The 14,960-nt window shown below is 37.0% G+C and overlaps 1 protein-coding gene across 8 annotated transcripts in view; it reads left to right on the top strand.

Moving 5' to 3' along the window:
* CSGALNACT2 (chondroitin sulfate N-acetylgalactosaminyltransferase 2) overlaps positions 1 to 11,157 on the top strand; it is a 43,305-nt gene extending 32,148 nt beyond the window's left edge. For 3 of the 8 annotated variants that reach the window (XR_004380219.1, XR_004380223.1, XR_004380224.1), the window contains 3 exons: positions 3,486 to 3,567; positions 7,610 to 7,732; positions 8,842 to 8,930. Coding sequence is in view for 5 of the 8 variants with exons in the window: in XM_032836976.1 (XP_032692867.1) it covers positions 3,486 to 3,567; positions 8,842 to 9,134 (375 nt within the window). In the remaining 3 variants the exon portion in view is untranslated. Of the gene's footprint in view, positions 1 to 3,485; positions 3,568 to 7,609; positions 7,733 to 8,841 lie in introns of all 8 variants that reach the window. The other 5 variants (XM_032836976.1, XM_032837038.1, XM_032837028.1 and 2 more) reach the window with 2 other exon arrangements.
* Positions 11,158 to 14,960: the final 3,803 nt, after the last annotated feature.

The raw sequence follows: 14,960 nt of genomic DNA on the forward strand, positions 1-14,960 counted from the left end.
CCTAACAAAAAAAAAATTTTTTTTAAAGAAAGAAAAGAAAATACATATCTCACTTATTAGTTCCAACTTAAGCTGAGTCCTCAGTACTGCCTGGTTCTTCTATTTTTTTCAGCCAATTCTCCCATTACATACAGCAGCTTTTTCAGATTCTTCCCACTCCTCTCAAGATTTGCCTCCTCTGCAGACCCGTATATTCCTTTCATTCCTGCTATCTGCAGTATTTTCATGTGCTGCCTTGTAGATCACTCACATTCATTATGCTCAGAACCCAGCTTTGCATCATTCAGCTCTGGGCCCTTTCCTCAGTGCTCCCACTATTGGGGGATGGCACTACAACATACCCATTATCCAGGACAGCAGCCTGCTGTCAGTCTTGGTTGATCCTTCCCTCTCACCCCAACTCGTACCCATTCAGTCACTTCCTGACTTCTATCAGTTCTTTGTCCTCAATCTTTTTTTTTTTTACCCCCATGCAATTTTTTCTTTCTGAACATATCATGATAATTTTTTCTTTCTGAACATATCATGATAATTTTTTCTTTCTGAACATATCATCAGCTTCCCATTCCCAGATTATAAATATTGCCTCTTAACCATCCTCTCAGCATCCCTTCTTTTCCCCTCTTATATCTCTTCTCTATACTCTAGCCAGAGTGATCTTTCAAAAATGTCGCCTGATCATATTACTCCTCCTGCCCTGACTCTTCAGAGAATTTCCATTGCTATTAGGATAAAGCGAAAATATGTGACCAGGTATCCTGTTCTCTCTGATGTGGCCCTGTGGGTCCCTTAGACCAGGGGTCATCAGTCTATGGTCTGTTGGCCAAAACAGCCTACTGCCTAGTTTTCTGTGGCTCATGAATGAAGAAGAGTGGTTGACAAATATTTTCAAGAATACAAATTTCAGCGACCATAAGTAAAGTTTATTGGAACACAGCATGCTCACTTGATTACTTATTGTCTGTGACGGCTTTCACACTACAGTGGCTAAGATAAATAGTTGTGACAGACTTTATGTTCTGCAGAACCTAAAATATTTACTGCCTGCTCTTTTGCAGAAGTTGGCTGAGCTCTAGCCTACATTTGTGGGCACCTCTACTTCTGTCTCTAATGTGGTCCCACCATCCTTCACCCACATGCTCTCTCCAACCTCCCAAGTCTTTGCACAACCTGTTCTTTTGTCTAGACCTTTCTCCAGCACATCTTTCAGTTGAATAACTCTGGCTTATTTCTCAGATCCTAGTTCCAACTTCATTTCTTAGAGGAAACTGTCTTAGAACTTTGCACTTTGGGTGAGGTAACTCTCTCCTTTCTGTCACCCTTCTCATGTCTGCATCCTCATGTCTCTCCTTACCCAACTCCAACTTTATAGTCAGTCATTATCCACAGCCTCCTTGCCATACTCACCTTCATCCCTCACCCTGTCCAGTGTTTTCTCTTAGAACCCCAGCCTGGTTAAGGGCAACTCTTACACAGGCCCTTGAGCAGTGGAATAGGGAGGGTAAGAAAAACACCTCTAGTAAAGTCCCACTATAGGGCCACTGCCTTAAAAACATGACCACGGGCCTCAGGGTTCCACAACTGCCCTGACATCTGTGCCTGACCGTGATCTACCCACTGTCCATCCTACAGGCCAGCCATACTGTCCTCCTTCTCTTGTCTCCCAGCACCCCTCACCACTTCCCACTCTCCACATACCTTGCTTCATATTTCACTTAGAACAGAGAAGCAGACATTTCACTTCCTTATTCGATCCTAGACTCATCAGCCTCTCTCCATTCCCAGTGGAGGAACTGCGCACACATCCCTTCATAAGGCCAATCTGTCCTTTTCTCTTGGACTAGAGCTCATCTCTCATGCCTAAACAAGCACTCCCCTCCAGCCATCCTTCAGGCTCTCCTATCCTAGCATTATGCTTCTTCTAGATCATTACCATATGCATACAGAAGAACTGTAATACCAATTATCTTCAATAGCCCTTTCTTGTCCACAGGACCTCATTCCTCTGCTCTTGCCCTTATTTTCTCTGCTCTTGCCCCACTCATTCCCTTTCTGCTTCATAGCCATCATCCATGCTACCCTCTTTGCCTGGAATGATCTCCTTTATAGATATTTCACAGCTCACTTCAGTATTTCATTAGGGTCCCTGCTTGAACGTTATCTCTTCAAGGAGACCTCATATGGCCTTTATATCTAAATACGCTTTCTGTCTCTCATGGTCTCCCCTTCTCCTACTATAGTTTTCTTCCTAGCATGTATTACCACCTGAGATACATATTTATTTATTTGCTATTTTTCCATCAAAACAGAGGCTCTGTGATGGCAGAGACTTTGTCATCTCTATTCATTGCTGTGTTCCCAGCTCTCAATACCATGTCTGATGGGTAAAAACACTTGCTGAATGCATGAATAAAATAAAGAATCTTTATCAGGTGTCAACTTTTACTTGATTCTGGGGTTATATATCATCAAAGCCCTGATTTTCTTTTTATTTCTCTGTTTGGACTTCAGTGGTGACAATTTCATTTTAAAGGACTGTAGTAATTCCAAACTTCACATCTACACCCTATAGCAGGAGTTGGCAAATTTATTCTGTAAAGAGCCACAGAGAAATATTTTGGCTTTGCAGGCCATATAGTTAAATCCCTGTTGCAACTACTCAACTATGCCACTGTACCATGAAATACACATAGTTTGTAAACAAATGAGTGTGGCTGTATTCCAATAAATGATTTTCAAAAACAGGCGGCAGGCCAGATTTAGCCTGGAGGCTGTAGTTTGCTGACTCCTGCCCTACGCCATCCAAAAAAAGCAAGTGTCTTTTCTAGTAGTTCTCTCAGAGGAATGAAGGGGCCTTGTTTTCCAAAGTTCCCAACAACCCTCCCCTTTTACCATGTTGGCCTGAATTTTGTCTAATTCCTGTTAGTCAATCATTTCCTGCAAAAACTGGGTGACACTGTGCCACTGATATAGGCATCGTCCAATCTAAAGCTGCGGATGGAAGGAGCTTCCCTGAAGCTCATGGGCTACATGGAGCCAAGTAATTGCCAGAGCAAAACTGTACACAGTTAGGTAAGGGGCAGGGAGGTGAATGCTGGATAGGCACCAAATAAGGTCTGTGCAGAATTCATTACAGTGTATTATAGTATGAGTTGTGCAACTGTTATCCTCCCAGAATGGAATGTAAGCTCCTCGAGCTCAGGCACAATACTGTTTGGTTATTAGTAACCCCAGCTTGCATCTTGCCAGAGGGCTTAAATTCAGCTAAATTGAATGTGGCAAGAACCCTTTGCTGACAGAGAGTACTGTATTTTTGTTGATTTTTTTTTTTAAGGATTTAATCATGTGAATGCATGTGATCCATTGTCAGTCACAGAAATGACAGGAAAAATTATTATTTGGAAAGTTTTAAATTTTTTCATTGTTGATTGAAACTTCTTCTAGTTCTTGAGGTATTAAATTGAATTTATTTTTTTTAACTGAAGGTTCACAAAAAGGATTCTGGCTTTTGGCGAGATTTTGGCTTTGGAATGACTTGTCAGTATCGATCAGATTTCCTGACAATTGGTAAGTATACCTTATATTTATGGAGAGGGGTGTACATATTTACTGTTGTGCCTTATGGCATTTTTCTCAAAGGTCTCAGAATCAAATATTTTCCTATTAAATTATGAATGAGATTAGCTAAAAAGAGGCATCTGGAGGTGTGAAAGGCAAAGTAAATTTATAATTAATGTCTCTAAGTAGCAAAAATGAGATCATTTTAAAAAAGTAGAATATTTACTTGTTTCTTTAAAATCAAAACACTAGTTTTTAAAATCATCTGTTTGGTTTGTTGCCAATATTTGCAGTTGTTACAAATACTCTTACAAAAGATCTCTACATAACTTTGGTGTTGTGCTCACAGATTGTTACATCTGGAAGTAATGTTAGATTATCTAATCCAAGGGTTTTTGCATTTTTTAAATTTAGAGATGAAACCCTCTTTAATTGTCTATTGAACTGTTAATGAAATCCTAGTATTTAAAACAAATGAAAAGACAGCTTATCTTTCTAGCTCTGGTTGAAGTTGGAATGGGGGACTTGGAGTCACTGGCTTAGTCATCCACTCCTTGAAGCCAAAATGACCCTGAAGAATCTGGTCTAAGCCTCCTGCCCCACTCTAGCTTCAGTCTACCCAGCAAAAAATGCATCAGAGTATAGTTTAAGAAAGCAGGCTGAAACCTGATTCCATGTCTCCTAATCAGTCGGTGGCTACACTTCCATAGCATATAAGAATGTATTTTATATATTTATGTGTGTGTGTGTGTATATATCTAGATATGTATATATACATAGATGTGTATATATATCTAGATATGTATATACATCTATACATAGATATACATATTTACCTATGTATACACATACATATCTATATATACACATGCATATATTGGGGTTTTTTTATATTTTGTAATAGAATATATTTGTATACTTTTTAAGTCCATCTTACATTTATTTTTTCTAATCAGCCATTTATTGTGGAAGTTCCTCCACCTTGTCTCTTTATCATTGTAACATTTGAATCATGCAAATAGCAAATAGTAATAAAAGGACTATTAAGTTAAACTAATGCCCTTTTCCCTGATTTCTGGATTAATAAAACAGCAAGGATACATCACTGCTTTCTAGCCCGTGTTATTTCTCACTGCTCCTTTCTCATTATTTTTTTCCTCATATTCCTATTTGGTATGTGTTGGTATAGCTAATAGTGTTGCACGTTTCTCTGAGACTCTGTTCATTTTTCATTATTTTTTATTATTCTTTTTTTTTAATTTTCATTATTTTTTTCTCTCTGTTCTTTGGATTGCATAATCTCAATTGGTCTGTCTTCAAGTTTGCTAATTCTTTGTTAAGATTTAATGAGCTACTCTCATGAATTTTTCATTTACATTGTCCTTTTTAACTCCAGAATTTTTTTTTTAATTTTTCTTTTAAAGATTTTATTTATTTATTTGACAGAGATCACAAGTAGGCAGAGAAGCAGGCAGAGAGAGAGGAGGAAGCAGGCTCCCCGCTGAGCAGAGAGCCCCTATGCAGGGCTCGATCCCAGAACCCCGGGATCATGACCTGAGCCGAAGGCAGAGGTTTTAACCCGCTGAGCCACCCAGGTGCCCCATAACTCCAGAATTTCCACTTGGTTCTTTTTATATATGTAATTTCTCTCTCTTCATTAATATTTTCTATTTGATGAGACATTATCATCTTGCCTTCTGTTACTTCTTTAAGCATGATTTCTTTTAATTCTTTGAACATATTTATAATAGTTTTGAAATTGACATCTGGGCCCTCAGTTTCTCTTGCCTACTTTTTCTGGTATATGGATCACACTTTTCTAAATCTTTATGTGCCTCATAATTTTTTTCTTGAAAACGGGGCATTTTAGGTAATATATCATGGTGAGTCTGGATATTGATTCCCCCCTGACTCCAGGGCTTGTTTTTTGTTCTGTTTTTTTTGCTTGTTTATTGACTTGACTTTACTATTTTAATGAATTTTATCTCCCCCTTCCCCGGCAATATGAAGCCTCTCATGTCACTCCTTAGGGCATGGGCACAGTCACTCTGAGATGACATGGATTTAGTAGGGCTCTCTTTTTTAAGATAAATAAGTAAAAATAAAAAGACTATTTATTTGAGAGAGAGGAGGACCAGGGGGAGGGGCAAAGGGAGAGGGAGAAGCAGACTCCCCACTGAGCGTGAAGCCCAACACAGGGATCAGTCCAGGACCCTGAGGTCATGACCTGAGCTGAAGTCAGGTGCTCAATCGACAGCCACCCAGGTGCCCCTAGTAGGGCTGTCTTTTATGGTCTCTGTGCCTTTGTTGATAACACCCCCACTTGTTAGGCTCCACTCATTGCTCTCTTGTTTTTGACAGTGCTCTGGGGCATAAAAATGGCTCTGCAGTCTGACCCAATTAAACTGAACCCTTTTGCAAGGTAGTTTTTGAGGCACATCTTTGAGTTTTGTTCAGACCTCAGGAGGGTTCTTCTTATCTGTCTCTTTCCCTGTTCTCTCCAGTAAACTAGCTGGCCTACATTTTAGCTTATTGCTCTAATAGAGCTATCAGCCTTCTCTTAATTGCTTACCACCAAAACCTCCATTATGTTCAAGAGCCCCCTTAGGCTTGAACTTCTGCACACTGTTTCAAATAAAGTCATTTCCTTCGGGAAGAGCTTTGGAGCAGTCTGTTCTTATGCACTGGCTCCTCCCCAGGGAAAAGTCTCCCAGCCTCCTCTGGAGCTGGGGGTGGAGACAGTGGCAAACTTATCTCTCCCCTGCAGTTATGAGTAGGACATGGGGCAGGGGTCCCACTACCTCCTGGGGTATATCTTCTACCTTATGACTATGGGCGGGATGAGAAAGGGAGCCCCTGGCTTCTCAGCAGCACTTGTTTGGAATTTGGCCTCTTTAATTTTGGAGCTTCTGTTCCTTTCTCTCTTTCCTCTCCTTCTGATATTCCCATTACACATATGTTATACCTTTTGTATACAGTTCTTAGAAATTCTATTCTGATCTGGCTTCCCCATCCCCATCCTCTTTGCATTTCTTTTGCCTTTTCAGTTTTGGAAGTTTCTCTTGACATGTCTTCAACCTCAGAGATTCTTTCCTCAGCCAATACAAAGACATTCTTCCTTTGTTACATTGTTTATCTTTAGCATTTCTTTTTTATTCTTTCTTAGAATCTGTCACTCCCTGCTTACATTACCCATCTGTTCTTGCTTGTTTACTTTTTCTGTTAGAGCCCTTAGCATATCAATTATAGTTGTTTTAAATTCCCAGGCTGATAATTTCAATACCCCTGCCATATCTGAGTCTGGTTCTGATGCTTGCTCTGTGTCTTCAGTCTGTTTTTTGTCTTTTGGTATGCCTCATTTTTTCCTTCATAGCTGATTATGATATATTGGGTAAAGGAAACTGCAGTAAATAAGCCTTTAATAATAGGTGGTGAGGCGTGCAGAAAGAGGAAACATTCCATAGTCCTGTGATTAGGTCTCAGCCCTTTAGTGAGATTATGTATCTGGACCGTTAACTTCACAAGTATTTCTCAGACACTGCCCCCAACCTTAAGTGAGACAGGATGACTAGTGTGGGCTGAAGTTGAGTATGTCCTTCCTCCAGGTAGGTTTGACTGTAGTAAAATAGTTTCTCCTGAAGGCAGGCCTTGTTAAGAAGAATAAAGTGCTCTGGCATGTTTCAGAATGATTATGTTCCCACTGCCCTTTCTGAAAACACTAGGGGATTTTGCTCCATTCTTCACAGTGAGAACCTGATAGAGCTCCAAAAGGTAAAACTCACACATGCATAGGGACCCTCCTACGACCCAGAGTTTTCAACTCTCAGACTTGGTCCTCTGAGCCTCTAGCGATTCATCATCTATAGTTCAGATTTTTTTTTTCCTACCCTAGTACTGGTTCCCCTAGAGATTTCTAGTAGTGGGTTTCTGCTCACATAGTTATGGTTCTGTTTTACCTGCCTGTCTCTCCAATTTGCTCTGTGACCTTATTTCTCTGAGGGATCTGAGAAAATTTGTTTATTTTTCAGTTTGGTTTTTTACTTCTTGTTAGGATAATATGACTTTGAAGCCCTATATATGCTGGACCAGAAACTGGAAGTCCCCCCCATTTATTTTAAGTATCTACACCATTTCTAATATTTGAAGACCTTTTATCTACAAAGAAGAAAAACCAGTATGTATTAGACATAGCTTTTAGTAAAGCTGTGACTATTTAAGGTAATACTTTTCAGAGATCTCAGGATTATTGTCATCCTGTGAGTATGAAACTAAGTAGCATATAATTATTTGATAGAAGAGATAATTTGGAAACCTAGCTCTTAATTGAAGAATTGATTTGTTCTTGGTTTTTAAGAATCTTTGCTAATTCTCCAAAAATTCCACATGGTATGTGTTCTCTATGCTTTAGAAAGTTTGTTGTTCATCCTAAGCCAGTTTAAAAATAGTCTCAATTTTATCTCCCATTTCACGTGTTCACCCAGTCCAGTAAGCCATTTGCCACATCACTCCATCAGAATTGTTCTAGTAGGTAAGGTTATAAGTGATATTTATGTTGCTATGTCTACTAGTTGTTGTTGGGGTTGGTTTTTTTTTTTTTTTAGTTAATTTATTGAGCAGCACATGCTTGACCGTTTCTTCCTGAAGACACTTTTTTCACTTGACTTCTCTGATAGCTCATTCTTCAGAATTTTCTCCATCCTCTGGGACCATTTTTCAGTCTCTTGCTGATTTATCTTTCTCTGCATGTTTAACCTGTACATATTGGTATTGCTTAACATTTAGATCTGGGCCCTATTTTCTTTCTAAACTCCTTCAGTAATTTCATCCATTCCTTTGACTTTAAATCACCTGTGTGTCCATTCTCAAATGTGGATGTTCAGACTAGCCATTTCTTCTGTTTTCCACTCTGGAAAGTTGTCTGTGACCCAGAAAAACTTGTATGTCAAAGGATAACTGTATTAATTACAATATTAATAGTGCTGAAATTATGGATAATTTCTATTTCCTTCTACTTTGACTTTCTCTAGATTTTCTATATAACTTAGACATTTACAAAGCATTCTTAAATATTTAATCTTATTTTGATACTCTGAACAACGGGCTTGAGCTCCTAGATCTCAGCTTCTAGCTGGACTTCCAAACCAGAATGTCAGTCCTCTATATCAGGTATCTTTGGGCTATACTGTGCCATCTCATTTGAAGCAGAACATCTTAATTCTTATCAGGGTTGACTGTGCTCTGGCTGTCAGACATTTACCTGTAGTGTCAATTTTCATCCTGCAGGTGGATTTGACATGGAAGTAAAAGGTTGGGGTGGAGAAGATGTTCATCTTTATCGAAAATACTTACATGGTGACCTGATTGTGATTCGGACTCCAGTTCCTGGCCTTTTCCACCTCTGGCATGAGAAACGCTGTGCTGATGAGTTGACTCCTGAGCAGTACCGTATGTGCATCCAGTCCAAAGCCATGAACGAGGCCTCTCACTCGCACCTGGGAATGCTGGTCTTCAGGGAGGAGATAGAGACGCATCTTCACAAACAGGCATACAGGACAAATAGCGAAGCTGTCGGTTAACATAATCACTGGCACATTAGTCTGAACCACAAACCAGCACTATTTATTTAGCCTTAATTCCAATTCCAGATGCAGTGCCTCTTTCAGAGAAGACATGCCTATCTTTTGTGTTCTTTCTGATATTACTTTACTTAAGCAGTTTAACTTATGAGAAGAAAAAATCAAGCATTTCAGTGCAAAGCCTGTTTTGTGGGCATACCATACTATGGAATTGCTGACAAATCAAAATCTGGTGTTTGCCCCAAAAGTAGTTTTGAGTTAGTTTCTACCCTGTACCCATGTTCTAATGTGTCCTGGTTGCATATGGGTTGAGGGATGGAATGTGTTGTGCTCATGGTAGGTCAGGAGCATCCAGCTCCTGCAGAGAGGAAAGAGTAATATTTGATGCAGTGTGTAGACAAGTGTTCTTCCCCTGCTGACCACCAAGTCAACTTGCTTTTAAATTAAGATCTTTAGTCAGTTGCCTGAAGAATTCTTTTTCATTGAAGCAGAGGATGACTAAATGACACATCTGAAATTCACAATCAATCAAAAGAAATAAAAACCCCTTAAACTGAATGTTGCTTAGCTCCCTGAATGTGTTTTTAAATAAATGGATGATAGTAGAAAATACTTAGTTTAGAATCTATGACTTGATTAAAACTGTAATGTGTTATCAGGATTAGTAGTCAACATTGTTATAAATTGTTTTAAACAAATAAAATGGAAATGTCTTTAATAGAACATTTAATTATGTTGGAGCATAGGGCACTAATGATATCTGGGAACATCAGTTTACATGAGCCAGGGTGCTATCGGGGCCTTCTTGTAGTGATTCAGAATAGATGAGCATAGCATGGTGTTGCGTGTTTTTTGCTTTGCATTGTCTTATTTAGCATGAATCCATATGTATTTATTATCCTTCTTTTTACAATATGTTAACAAAAGCTACATCTCTTTTTATAATATTATGATACTTTGAGTTGAGTTTCACTGAAGGGAGAAAAAAACAATTTAATGAGGTATACCATAAAATTATACTGACTTGAGAAAAGAGGTGAAGGAGAAAGTCTGAATAGAAATCTGAATTACAGAATATTTTAGAGAAATCTATTGTCTGCAGATAGAATAATATTTTAATTGAGGTATAAATTATGTTAATGAGACAAGATGAATAAGAAGTTATATTCAGATAGGACTGTACTATGTTATTTATCACACATGGATCTTTTACCATACGGTCCATTGCTAGATCCAGAAATTGGAGATATGGTAAAAGGCATGCACAGATTTTGAACCTTTGGCTTTCAAAAGGGACCTATATTGTATCCTTTCTATTTGTATATAAACCCCTGAGAATTCGCAGAAGAAAAATCTACTCTTTTTACTCAGTGAATCATATCACCTAAAGTATAAATCCCAATTTCTTGGTGCTACATGAATTCACTTTACAGTAATTCTTAATAAATTATTTGTACAAGTTTTAAGTTGGGTGGCATTTAGGCTTTTTTAAGATGTGTAAAATGTTCTCTGCAGAATTATTAAGGCCAATATCTCTTTTTATATACAGTTATTTATTATGAAGAGCAGTGAGTGTAGGTATTTAAAGTGAGAGAACCTGATTATTTGCAAAGGTAAGTTGCAGCTTGTTTTTTTGACAGAATCAAATGACTTTACCTTAGTGAGCTTTTAATTTAAAGATAGAAACTAAGTGATGGAAACAGTATATGCTATGTTTTTGACATTAAATGGTACCAATAAAGTATTTTATTACCAAAAGCTAAATGAAAATGTGATAAGTAATTTCTCTCCGTTACAAAATACCATAAATATGAAAAAGGATAAAAGATGTAATTGTGTACTTTAAAGAATAATAAAGCAAACAGCTACCCAAATTAAGATAACATTATCAGTGAAAGGCCTTTATGGGCCCCTTCTTGATCACACACCCTCACTCTCTGTAATAGTAACCATTCTGATTTCTGTGATAATTTTTCATTTGTTTTTCTTAGTTTTCCCAACTGTTATGTACCTCTACCCAAAAGACTATGTAGTTTTGCCTGTTTCTAAATTTATTTGCATATTATTTCATTATCTATTCTCTAACTTTCATTCAGTATTATATTTTTGAGGTTCATTCATATTAGTCTCAAAATTCATTTTTATTACTGACTAGTATTCCACTGTATGAATATACTAAATATTCAGTAATTTTATTTTTTTTATAGATATTTGGGTCGTTCATAGTTTGTTGTTTGCTTTTGCTATCAGAAGCAGTATTGTCATGAATACTGCTTTACATGTCTCTTATAAGTGTACAAGAGTTTCTCTAGGAATAATGATGCTGGGTCATCGTTTCTGTGTACATTCAGTTTCCTTTCCAAAATGGACCATCTCCAGCACTGTGGGAGAGTTCATTTTGCATCCTTGGCAACACTTAATTTTGTCAGGTTTATTAATTCTTGCTAATCTAATAGACCTTAGGCACGAATTGTAGTTATTGTTTGCATTTCGGTCCTCTTGCCCATTATTATCAGTTCTTAAGAATTTTTCACATATTCTGGATACCAATTCTTATTGGTTAAGTATCTTTTCCCAGAACATGGCTTGTCTTTTCCGATTCTTGGTGGTACTTTTTCATTAATAAAAATTGACTCTAGTGGGACTATTTTTTTTCCTTTATGTTTTCTACTTTTTATTATTGGCTTATGACCTCATATTAAGGAAAGATAACTTAAAGCTATTGTTCTGTATTGTCTTCTGAATACCTCATCTATAGCTTTTCCTAGTTAGGTCTTTAACCTAACTGGAGGAGCTTTTTGTGTATGACACAAGCTAAGGATTGCATTACACTTTTTTCCACCATCACCTTACAATATAGTCCATATTTTACCTGCAGAACCACTCTCATCCATCAGATGTCCAAATGCACAGGTATGATTCTGGGCTCTCATCTGTTCAATTAGGCTTTCTGTCCATCACCATACCTTACATCATGGTCTAAATTACTTTAGCTTAATACAAGTCAGTATCTCTGAGAGCTAGTCCACTTGCCTTATTCTTAAAGATTTTCATGGTTCTTTGTAGCCCTGGCACTTTGACATAAATTTTTGAATAAGCTAGTTAAATTTCACAAAACTTTCATGAATTTGATTGGAATCTCATTGAATCTATAAGACCACTTTGGGGAAAATTTACATCTTTATGATACAGAGTCTCCCAATCCTTGAACATGACATGTTTGTTTAGGTCTTTATTGTCTTTAAATTTTATACTTTTTCACACAGTGGTTTTACATGTATTACTTTATAGATTTTTCCCTAGATACTTCGCATTTTATATGCCATTATAACTGTCCTTTTTTTAATATTTTACTGGTATTTAAAAGTCCAATTGCTTTTGGGTTCAACAGCCTTGCCAAAATGCTCAATTCTGGTAATGTATTTCTAGTTTCTGTTGTATGTTTTGTGTTATACAGTCATATATCTATGAGTAGTGAAATTTTTGTTTCCAGTTTTTATATCTTTATTTTTCTTGTCTTAACTGTGTTTATTGGGATTTTATTAGGCAGTGTTGACTAGAAGTGATAATAGTGGAGTTCCTGCCCATGTTTCTGATTCCAAGGGGAACATTCTCAGTGTTTCATCAGTAAGTATGGTATTTGCTGGAAGTGTGTTTATAAATACCTTTTATCAAGTTAAAGGAGACTACTTGGTGAGTTTTTATCATGCTTGAGAGCATTTATCAAATACTTTTACTGTATCTGTTGAGATGATCTTATGATTTTTTTCCATCTTTGATATATTAAATTGAGTTAATCAGTTTTCTGAAGTTTCTTCCATTTGTAGGGTAAACTCCAGTCTTTCGTGATGTATTATTATTCTTATACATTGCAGGATTTGGGGTGTGTGTACACACTTCATTTGCATATCTGTATATACTCATGTGGGTGTGTGTGTGTGTATGTATATATATTTCAGGTGTTTTTCATCCGTGTTCATGAGTAAGAATGACCCCTTCTTATGTTTGTTGGGCTTTTTTTTTAATTAAGGTTATGCTAGCCTGTAAAGTACATTACAGGTATTCTTTCTTACTGTTTCTAAAGAAGTTTTGTAAGACTGGAATTACTTCTTCCTTGAATATTTGGCAGAACTACCTGAAAGCCACCTGTGATGTTTTCTAACTGGGAAGATTTCTGATCACCAGTTCAATTTATTTAATGATTGTAGAACTATTAAGATTTTCTACTTCTTTAAAGTCAGTTTTGGGGCACCTGGATGGCACATTGGTAAGCGTCGGACTCTTGGTTTCAGCTCAGGTGATGATCTCAGGGTCATGAGATTGAGCCCAGATTCGGGCTCTGCTCAGCATGGAGTCTGCTTGAGATTCTCCCTCTCCTTCAGCCCCTCCTAGTCTTGCTCACTCTCTCTCAATCTCTCTTTCCAAAAGAAATAAACCTTTTTTTAAAAAGTCCATTTTGATTGAGTTATTTAAGATGTGAATTTATGGTGATTAATTTGAAATTTAGATGAAATATACAAAGTTGTTTATAATATATAAATATAATATTTATAATATCCTCTAGTTATCTCTGATATGTACAGGATCTATAGTGAATAGCCTTTTCTTTCATTCCTGGTATTGATTATTTATGCCTTTTGTTTTTCCTGCATTAACCTTGTGGGAGGCTGGCCAGTTTTTTCAGTCCTTGTAAATAACTAATTCCTACCAGCCACATTTGAGGGATCCAGTTGTGTCACATTGTCCCAGCACAGTATTTTCAGTGTTTTCAATTTAGACTCTTTCATCTCTGTTGAGTGTGTATAGTTATTTCATTTTGGTTTTATTAGTTTAGTTTATCACTAGGGAAATGATATTAATTATCTTTTCATATGCTTATTGGCCATTTGAGTATCTTCTTTTATGAAATGCCTAGTAAATTTTTTTTTGCTTTTTTAATTGCCCTTTATTTAAAGATTTTATTTATTTGATAGAGAAAGCACAAGCAGGGGGAGAAGCAGGCTTCCTGCTGAGCAAAGAGCCAAATGTGGGGCTCAATCCCAGAACACTGGGATCATGACCTGAGCTGAAGGCAGATGCTTAACCAACTGAGCCACCCAGGCACTCCTTCATTGCCTTTTTTAAAATTGATAGGATTTACTTCAGTATTCTGGATATGAGTCTTTTGTCAGATTTATGTATTGCAAATATTTTCCCCTAGGCAGGGGACTATTCATTCTCTTAATGGTATCTGTTAGTAAACAAAAATTCTTAATTTTAATAATGTCCATTTTATTATTTTCTTTCTTTTATGGCTAATGATTTTGGTATCCCAATTTAAGAAACCTTTGTCTAAAGTAACTTTGACAAAGCAAACTTTGTCCAAAGTAAAGAAGAAATTTTCATATTTTCTTTTAGATGCTTTATTGCATAAGATTGCCTATAACCTCCCTTTCTCATCTTTGTTGAGCCTTTCATACTTAGATCTATGATGCATCTGGAAATAATTTTTGTATATAGTGTATGAGTCAACCTTTAGAATCTCTTTTAGTGAAGGTCTGCTGACAGCAAACTCCATTTGGTTTGCAAGTATCTTTGTCTCATTTAAAAAATATTTTTTGAAGGGTATAGAATTCTGGGTTGGGAATTTTATTTAGCACTTTGAGGTTATTCTACTGTTTTTTTGGCTTCAGTTATTTCCCTTGTTGAAGTAAACTGTCAGCTTAACAGTTGATACTCCTTTAAAAGTAATCACCCTTGTTCCCATGGTTCCCTTCAGGATGTCCTCTTTATTTCTCTTCTGTGTCACTACAATATGTCTGTGTGCTGGGGTTTTTGTTTTTTTTC

This window comes from Lontra canadensis, unplaced genomic scaffold (genome assembly GCF_010015895.1).
Source record: "Lontra canadensis isolate GAN:19392208 unplaced genomic scaffold, GSC_riverotter_1.0 scaffold3, whole genome shotgun sequence".
Classification (NCBI taxonomy): domain Eukaryota; kingdom Metazoa; phylum Chordata; class Mammalia; order Carnivora; family Mustelidae; genus Lontra; species Lontra canadensis.